We start from the raw sequence: 9999 nt of genomic DNA on the forward strand, positions 1-9999 counted from the left end.
GGAAGTGCCGTTTGCTTTCCGCTTTGCGTCAGACGCCGACAACCCGGAAGTTGATGCTCGCGATTGCACATGGCAGCACCCTGGAAAGATGCCTCTCGTGGTGTTTTGTGGGTTGCCGTACAGCGGCAAGAGTCGACGCGCGGAAGAGCTTCGCGGGGTGTTGGCGGCTGAGGGTCGCGCCGTGTATGTGGTAAATGACGCGGCCGTGCTGGGCGCGGAGGACGCGACAGTGTACGGCGATTCCGCCCGTGAGAAGGCGTTGCGTGGGGCCTTGCGAGCCGCGGTGGAGCGGCGCCTGAGTCGTCACGATGTGGTTATCCTCGACTCACTTAACTACATAAAGGGCTTCCGCTACGAGCTCTACTGCCTGGCGCGGGCGGCACGCACCCCTCTCTGCCTGGTCTACTGCGTACGGCCAGGCGGTCTGAGCCGGGGACCTCGGGTGGCGGACGCGGAGGATAACTGGAGCCGGAACGTCAGTGTCAGTCGGCAGCCGCTCATTGAGGAAGAAGGGAGACCTCTGGCAGCCGGCACCCCTGTCCTCAGGGAAGCGCAAACAGTGGACTGTGTATTAAATGGGAGCGCCGGGGCAGACGTACCTAAGGAACTGGAGCAGGAGGAAACCAGGGCTCCAGATCTTCGAGCTCTCGTGCCTCCGGAATTCGAGAAATCTGCAAAACATGTGTCCAGTGCCTTTTACCCGACCGAACTTCTGGAGGCCCTAACGCTCCGGTTCGAGGCTCCTGACTCTCGGAACCGCTGGGACCGGCCGCTCTTCACCTTGGTAGGCTTAGAGGAGCCATTGCCTCTGGCAGAGATCCGTGCTGCCCTATTTGAGAACCGGGCTCCTCCACCCCACCAGTCTACACAGTCCCAGCCCCTTGCCTCTGGTAGCTTTCTGCACCAATTGGATCAGGTCACTAGCCAGGTATTGGCGGGACTAATGGAAGCGCAGAAGAGTGCAGTCCCTGGAGACTTGCTTAAGCTTCCCGGCACCACGGAGCACCTTCGGTTTACCCGGGCATTGACCATGGCCGAACTGAGTCGCCTCCGACGCCAGTTTATTTCCTACACCAAAATGCATCCCAACAATGAGAACCTTCCTCAGCTGGCCAACATGTTTCTGCAGTATCTGAGCCAGAGTCTACACTAACTTGAGAGTAAGGAGGAAAGCCATGGTTCCTTATCTAACCTCCCTTGGACTGTATTTCTCTGGAAATAATAATCTTGAATGTCTGCAGAATATAATGAAGTGTGGTACTAGAGCTATTTTGACTGATTTACTTACACTTTCCTGAATGCTCCTGTGCCAGGCCATGAGTTTACAGCATAAATTGAGACTAGAGAGAATAAACTAGCTGTAGGATCTTGGCAGATTTCTCCAGAAGACAGAGGTCAGGTGGACAGCGCTTACCTAGATTGGGTTCTACTTGGAATATCACACACCATTGATTTCCCACATCTGAATTGTTGGAGAGCAGACTGGATGGATGAATTGTTTTAAAACAATTGTGAACAGAAACTGAAGATGGCACACTTCTGCATTTGCATTGGCCCTTCTTTCATACCACAAATAGTTTGTTTTGAATATTGGAGCTAAATTTTTTGCTATTCTCTATCCTGGGGCCTGGGATCACAGATAAATCCACTGGTTTCTGTCCTTAGGAAGCTTTGATTCTAGTGGAAGTGGAAGACATAACCACTAGATCATATAATCTAATAAAATCTTTTAGAAGAAGAAAGTTGGCTGGAATTTCTTTTACTTAATGTAACTTAGCGTTCTTTATGTAATTAATGTAACATTTTAGATACCATATGTATTACTATTTTGCCTTTGACTGAAATGGTACTTCAGTAGTGCTTAGTGGGAGACTAGATGTTTTGGTCTAACCTAGAGTGATTATAACTTCTACAGTATGCTTCATTTTGTATTTCAAGGCAAATGTCATTTTAAGCTTGTCTTTCATTGATTTCATTAAACAAATGGTAGGTACTTACCTTACCAGTGCTCATGGTTTTCAAAGATGAATTAGGTATAGTCTTTGACCTTGAGAAGTTAATAGTTTGGTGAAAAATACAGACAAGTAAACATGATTACAAGGTGTAAGGGTCTGGTGATCAGAGGAAGATCACAGAATGCTTTGGGAGTCCAGAGGAGGAAAGGAGTAGCTTTTGAGAGAAGATGGTTTTGTGTAGGCTTCACAGAGGGCTTAATATGTAAGTCACTCTAGAACGGGTCAGCAAAAGGCCATATAGTAAATATTTTAGGCTTTGTTGACCATAGAGTCTCTTGCAGCTTATCAGCTTTGCCATTTTTAGCACAAAAGCAGCCATAGACAGTGACTATAAAAACGAGAGCGAATATGTTTTATTAAAACTATGTACACTGAAATGTGAGTTAATATTTCATTTTAACAATCACAAGGCACCAGTCTTTAGATTTGTTTTCAACCATTTAAAAATGTAAAAAAATTTGTATTTCACAGCCCTACAGAAGTAGGCAGTGGGCTGGATTTGGTCTGTCTTGTAATTTGCTGACCTCTGCCCTAGAAGGCAGAATAGAAGTTTGCTTGGAGAAAGGAGGAAGCAAGACATTCTAAACTGCTTTGTAAGTTCAAGGAGCTGTTAAAAGGATGGGCTGCCTTGGTTGTTGATGTATTTCTTGCTCATCAGGCAATCTAGACCACTTTTTTTTCTGATATATGAGAGGATTCCTGTGCGAAATGGAGGTTTGGATTAGGAAATCTCTTAAATCTTTTTCCAGCCTTCATTCTCTAATTTTAAGTTGATTGTTGATTTAGTTGGGTATAAACCCATAAATTCTGGATTGCCGTTCTAAATTGAAGTAGACCATACTAGTCAGAATATTTGTTTTGGAGTCAGACTTATGAATTAAGTGGCAGAACCTAGATTTTATGTGGCCAAATATTTTATCACTTGAGAGTTTCAGTTTTCTCATTTCTTTTATGAGACCATTAGTAATATCTACCTTAGGATTGTTGTGAGGATTTAAATGAGATAATGCATATGAAAGCACATAGCACAATGTTGTATAAGTGTTTAGCTCTTATGCTATTATTGTAGTTACCTAAATCCCACTTCTCACCTAAGCTTGCCTTGCTTATTTGGTTTGTAAGCTTTTACAAATATTAGAGGCAGAAATCCATCCCCAATTTGTAGGCCTGTGATGAGATAGCTGAGTAATTCATTTGACACTTATTAAATTAATTATATTTAGAATAGTGGCTGGTACATAGTAATTGCTATGTAAGTCTTTGCTATCAATATTATTTTATGTGCCAGTTGTAGAGGATATAAACACAGCTAAGAGTTCCTTCCTTTAGGAAGCTCCAAGTCCAGTGGGGTGAGATGAGTAAATAATGGATACAGTTCAGTGTAGTAAATGCAGTGTTATAAGGGTATGTTGATATGTTGATACAGGGGTGGGATGATGGCTGCTTACCTAGGGCCTTCCTACAAGTTGGCATTTGAGCCTTGAGAGCTGCATGTGGCTAAGACTGGTTCAGGTGGATTGTGTTGCTCATTATTTTAAAAAAGAAGTTGCTTTTTCCTCTCTGATTGTAAAAATTACATATAATCGTAGAAAACTTGGACATACAGAAAAAGTATAGAAAAATCCACAATCCCATTATCCAGAGATAACTGCTATTATGTTTTGGTACATTTCCTTTGGTCTCTTCTCTGTACATAATTCCATAATTAAAAGCAAAATATAGATAATAATTTTATGTTCTTAACATTATACCAATGAAATTTTTTATTAATATTTTTAATGGTTATCTAACCATAACATTTAGAAATACTATAATTTGATGTTTTCTTCTACAATTTCTTCCCAGCTTTAAAGCCCAAATTTGCAGTTTACTGGAATGTCAGAACTTACTAATAATTTTATTATAACAATCTACTGTTATTGAATAGGTTGTCTTAAAATTTTCCCAGTTGAAATCATACTACATGACTGTCTTTGTACATTAATCTTTGTCTTCATAAGTTTGTCATTTCATTGGGATAGATTTCAAGTGGAATTATTAGTTTGTAATTGCTTTGTTTTGTTTTTAAGTGGATTGCCCCTGATGGTGATTATCCACAAGTCCTGGTGTGGAGCTTGCAAAGGTAAGTGCAAATGATAAAACCTCAGATGTGTTCTCAAATATTAACGTAAAAAAATATGAGCAGTGACTTTAGCCCAGCACTGCTGATTGCTTTAAGGAATACCAAAGAAATATATGACATAGGTTCTCTGGCTCCAAGAAATTTGCAGTTACATTTGCAAGGGATTGGAGGGTGAAGCAGTTAAAATAAGTAGAATATGGGATTAAGTGCTACAATAGTCACGTGGATAGAAAATGTTAGAGGAAGCTGAATTAGAGCCCGAGGTTATCTTACTTTGTAGCATATATTCTTCCTGCTATACCACGCTGCCACTTCACAGTCAGATTTTTTTCTTTTGTTTGGTATACTACACTACTTTGAGTATGAACTTAGTGTAAATAATTAGTGTAATAATATATATACGCATTAGTGGTAGAGTATTGTTACCCTACTGTCTATTACTTCAGTAGAAATTATTGAAATGTGTAGAAAGCAAATAGTAATAATTTTTTCTTTTGTATACCATTATCCATATTTTATAAATGAGGTAAAATCTTCAGAAAAATGAAATCAGTTACTAAGAGTCACGTAGCTTTGCAAGTAAGTGTCAGAAGTTGGATCAGAATTCAGGTGTCCTGATTTCTGGTTCTAAAGATTAAAAAGAAAGAGAGGGGGTGGTTCCATAGAGTAATGGTTAGCACATCTGCTTTATGCAATACACAGAAGGTCCTGGGTTCGAGCTCCAGTGGAGCCATGGCCCATATCCCGGGTGCACCAGGCCCCCTGGGTTCACCAAGCCTGGTTAGTCAGGGGAGGAAGTGGGGGGGAATTAAAAGAAGGGGGGGTGTTCTGTGAATCAACTCAGCAAGTTAGGGTTTGGATATAACATGTTTTCTTCCAAAATCTTTTTACCCCTAGCTTTAAAGCCCAAATTTGCAGAATCTACAGAAATTTCAGAGCTTTCCCATAATTTTGTTATGGTAAATCTTGAGGTAAGACTTCCAGAATTTATTTTTTGTGCTATGAGTTTAAGTCTTTACTCTTTTAGAATTACCATCATTAATGGTATAAAATCTTATTCAACAGAGCTGGCTGCTTGTATAAATGTATTTTTCTCTTGACCTTTATTTATTACTAAGGCTTACATCAGATATGTTTGAAAGCCATCTAGCCTCCACTTGTAGGAGGAAATAAGATAGGAGGGATTGGATAAGATGACTAAATTTTAAGTTCCCTTCATTCTTAGTCTATGATCATGACTTGTTTCTATGTCTTTGTATAGCTGAACTAAAGTATAGTCACGCTTGCAGCCCACAACTCCCTGCAAAATGTTATTCAGTTGAAAACATACTCTGTGTTGGGCTTATATGTACAACCTTCCTGTTTTGTCATTAGATATCCTTTATGTACTTCGCGTAGACCAGAGGTTTTGGAATCTCAAGTCAGAATATCAGATCTTAGAAGGGATTTTTAAGTCATTGGTACTCTTCCCCATTTTACAGAACTTCTTAGTCCTGAAAGGGTAGGTGATTTAGTCAAGATCATAGAGCCTAATAAGTGATGAGAATAGGTACTAGGGCCTATCTGTGCTGCCTTTTAGGCTACGCTCTTCAAATGTGGGATACTTGGATGCTCTATGATGATACTTTTAGTCATAAAAGTCTATAAAATAATGTTTACTTAAAACATAGTACTGGAAATTTTCTGAACACATCAACAGTTAAAGTTGGGGCAGCTAAGGGATTGCTTATATAGCTAGTGGATAGCTGAATGCTGATACACCTTAATCAAGGCAAAGTTACATTAAATGAAGAAATGACCCAATTTACCATCTGAAAAGGAGATTATACTATAAATGACAAAATTACTATTTCTTCCTATGCATGTGAACTCCTTACCACTTTATATGGTAAGTTAGAATCTCCTCTCAAAGGAAACTGTTTTCAGTGAGCATTCCCTAAGTTAGGAGATTTCTTAAAAAGAAAGCTAATTGTGGGGTCATATCTCTTGGGAGGACTACTACAGTGCCACAATTGTAGCTAAAACATCAGTCTCTAATATTCATGCATTCAAGAAATACTATGTGCAAGTCAGGTATTGGGTATTGGAAATGAACAAAGAATAAAATAGATTAAATTTTCTGCCCCCATTGAAATTATATATGGGGACTTGAATATGGAGAGACAGACGAATAAATAAAATAAAATATATCGGACAGTGGTAAGTGCTATGGCTAAAAATGAAGGGTGGAGTGGATAGTTTGCAAAGATGTTTAGAAAAGGTGGCATGTGAGCAAAGATTTGAAGCAGAAAAGGGAGTAAGCCATGCGGATAATGGAGGAAGTACGTGGGGAGGGTAAAAACAAGTGCAAAAGCCTGAGTTAGGAGCATGCCTGGTTTTTTAATGACAGCAACAGCAAGCAGGTGGTTGAAATAGTCTAAAGAAAGGATAAGACGTGAATTTAGAGAAGGGCCGAGGTAGCAGATCATGTATGGCCTCTTAGGCCACTGCAGGGACTTAGGGTTTTACCCTGAGTGAGAAGGGAAGCCACCAAAAGGTTTTGAGGAGAGAGGAGACGTGATCTGACATGATCTGACTTAAGGTTTACACTTTATAGGATGAAGAGGAGCCCAAGGATGAAGATTTTAGCCCTGATGGGGGTTATATTCCACGAATCCTTTTCCTGGGTAAGGCAAAAGATCTTAATCTGGGGATTCATGTTGTAGAAGGAGAGAGAAATGAATCAAGACACTGACTTCACCTAGTGAGACTATACTGGGATAGCTGAAAAACAAAAACAAACAACCAGTTTCAAGAGAGTGGGAGAATTCTGAATGCCAGAACTTTAAGTCCGAGGGAAGCTTTTCTAACTGCTTTTGTGAGCAATGCCAAAGTATTGATCATTCATTTGCTCATTCAATTATTTGTGTATCATCCATAAGTCAAGCACTGTGCGAAACACTATAGGGAAAGAGATTAGCCACAATTCCCACCCTTGAAACCATGGGGCAGCTGAGACAATGGAATACTATAACCAGACAAATGTCTTCCTATAAACAATTTTATAAAAGGTATTTAATGACTAAAGAAGAGGGCATATGCCAAGGCATGGTAGGTTGTGTTTAGAGACTGCAGAGTTCAGGCTGATTTCAACATAAAACACAAGGGAGTAGGATGGTGAGATAATGGGCTGCCAAGATAGGCAGGTCTCATTTTCCAGAAGGCCTAGTATACCATATAGTATTTGAAATACCTCTCTTGTAATTATTGCAACCCCTGTGCCATTTTGTCTACAATAGATCCCAGTGGCAAGGTACGTCCTGAAATTATCAATGAGAATGGAAACCCCAGCTACAAGTATTTCTACATCAGTGCTGAGCAAGGTATGATTATGTTGAGAGAGAAGGGAGGGTTGCTGCTAGATTTAGCTAGGATGAACCATATGCAAGGTCTGTAATGAGAAGCTCAATTCAGCATGTTAGCTGAGCATCTGCATGACTAGCTTTTGGCTATATCCTGTGTAGAATATAAGAGAAAGATAAAACTGAGCTCCTTCCCTAGCTACTTATGATCCGTTTGGGAGCTAACTGACCCACAGGAAACTGAAGAACTAAGGCTCATAGAAATAGTCACTTGCGGATGTGGTTCCATAGTGTAGCGATTAGCACATCTGCTTTACACGCAGAAGGTCCTGGGTTCACACCCCAGTGGAGCCACGGTCTATGGTCTACGGCCATGCCACCCTGAACAAGCCTGATGTCTGATCTCGGAAGCTAAGCAGGGTCAGGCCTCATTAGTACTTGGATGGGAGACCCCCTAGGAAGACCAGGTGCTGTAGGCATAAATAATAATTTTAAAAAGTCACTTGCCCATAGTCTCACAGTTAATATGTCACAGAGCGAGGATTTCAGTCTAGAACTTAGTTTTTCTTTTTCTACTGGACTAATGCTGTTCTTGTAAGAATTCAAAGGAGGGGCATGCTAACTATTAGCTGATAAAAGCCAAAAAGATTTCATAGATAGTAAACTTTAACTGGACCTAGAAGAATAAGAATTTATCTCTATGGACAGATATGAGGAGGACATTTCAAGCTATAGAAAAAAAAAGAGGGGGGGTGTGCAGCTGGAGGAGGCAACGTGGAGAGTCCTGAAAGGCTTGCTGGAGGAGATGATGACTGGATTGAGTCCTGAAGAATGAGACTAGCTAGCAGAATGTGAAAGGCATGTGCCAGGCAGAGAGAACAGCATAGCACAAACAGGTGAAGGAATGTTGAAATCATAAGTTATTCATGCTTTTTTGTTCTCTAATCCTTGAGCACAATTTAGAGGCAAAGGTTGGAATTCATTCCATGTACTGTCACTGCTTTCCTTCTGAAGTTCCCCCTGTCATCTATAAAGGGGATCGTTTGCTAAGTTACTGTGTATCTCCCATTGCCATGCTGCCAGGTTGTTGATAACTTTAAGTTTTGAGTCCTTGAGATTCTTATTTCTCAGGGAGAGGAAAGAGATCTGGAGAGGTCATCCTCTCCTGCCCATCTGCCTTACCTAAATGCACATTACTGGAGGTTGGTTTTAGAGGGAAATTTTCTACATGGAGAAGGGCGGTGGACTTTAGGTCCCCAACTCTTGACCCTTGAGATTCACCTTCCCTTTAGAATTTCATCCATATTACCACTACCATCTCCATGCTGGCATTATCCTTTAACACATTAGTCCAAATGTGGACACAAGACTTTTGCTTGAATCCCCCATGACTCAGCTGACATGAAACTGGAACATACAATCCTGTTTTTACTAAAAGCTTAGGTAAAACACAAAGGAAAAATAAACTATACTACCTATGTGCCTCTTATGACATAGGCTTGCTTTTTGAGTTTCACAGATTCTGGCTCAACTTAACTCCTGACCTGCCATTGTATAGGGAGTCTGTACCAAAACAGCTGCCCTCCTTGAAGTCTAAATCCGCAAGAGGGATGCCCTGAGACAGGTTCCATTTCCCATCTACCTAAAAGCCTTCCTTCCAGGTTTCTCTTACCTGAGAATTTGGCTTCTTCCACGTATAGTTCACACTAGAAATGACCACTTCAGTGAAAATTATCTTCCCTCTCAGCACGCATGCACACTCAGATATCAGTGTAACCTGTAACCTCTATAAGAAATTAAATAAATTCAGCATTCATCCAAAGAATATAATGAGGATGGTAGGAAGGTATTTTCTATTTCCCTAGTGACAAGTGAACTTGTACAGTCTATGATAGGGGTTCAGCTCAGATCCTGGAGGTTAAGCCAAAATAACTACTTACATTTTTTAGGACTTCTTTTAGGACTACTTACTTTTTTAGGTTTATAAAGCACTTTTGTTATCCATTTTATTTAATGTTATAGTAATCTTATGTGAAGTAAGTCACATTACCTCATTTTATAGATGAGGAAACAAAAGAGGTAAAATGATTTTCCAGGGCTAAAATCCAGAACTGGATCTTGAGTCCAGGTCCTATGCTTCTCTTATAATTCTCCTAAAAAAAAAAAAAAAAAATCTGTATTGGTTGTCAAAAGTCAAATATTAAAGATCTGCTTCATACTACCCCCTGCCCCCAACCTTTATTTCACAGTTGTTCAGGGGATGAAGGAAGCTCAGGAAAGGCTGACGGGTGATGCCTACAGAGAGAAACATCTTGAAGATGAGTTGTAACGTGAATGTATCTCTTCTTTCATCAAAGTTAGTGTTCTGGATGGAAAGCAGGGAGGGAATATTAAGGAATCGCTCAGAACAATTAAATCAGCCAAGAAACTTTGCTCCTGCCTAGATGGAAAGGAGCTTTCTCACTGTGGAAGAGTTCTGCTAGCAGAAGCTGGTCTCCATGTTTGTGGATCCAGCAGAGTG

The 9999-nt window shown here is 40.5% G+C and overlaps 2 protein-coding genes and 1 pseudogene across 2 annotated transcripts in view; all 3 read left to right on the forward strand.

The window, feature by feature from the left end:
* Nucleotides 1–9999, forward strand: part of TXNDC12 (thioredoxin domain containing 12) — a 24194-nt gene extending 14195 nt beyond the window's left edge. The window contains exons 3-7 of the mRNA XM_011370499.2: nt 4085–4137; nt 5035–5108; nt 6734–6803; nt 7416–7499; nt 9728–9999. Coding sequence (XP_011368801.1) covers nt 4085–4137; nt 5035–5108; nt 6734–6803; nt 7416–7499; nt 9728–9807 — 361 coding nt within the window. The 3' untranslated portion in view covers nt 9808–9999. The remainder of the gene's footprint in view (nt 1–4084; nt 4138–5034; nt 5109–6733; nt 6804–7415; nt 7500–9727) is intronic.
* On the forward strand, nt 7–1742 carry KTI12 (KTI12 chromatin associated homolog). Its single transcript, XM_011370498.2, has one exon. The coding sequence runs from the start codon at nt 89–91 to the stop codon at nt 1151–1153; it is 1065 nt and encodes a 354-aa protein (XP_011368800.1). The 5' UTR covers nt 7–88; the 3' UTR covers nt 1154–1742.
* LOC111745967 lies at nt 7842–7957 on the forward strand (annotated as a pseudogene).

This window comes from Pteropus vampyrus, unplaced genomic scaffold (genome assembly GCF_000151845.1).
Source record: "Pteropus vampyrus isolate Shadow unplaced genomic scaffold, Pvam_2.0 Scaffold170, whole genome shotgun sequence".
Lineage (NCBI taxonomy): Eukaryota > Metazoa > Chordata > Mammalia > Chiroptera > Pteropodidae > Pteropus > Pteropus vampyrus.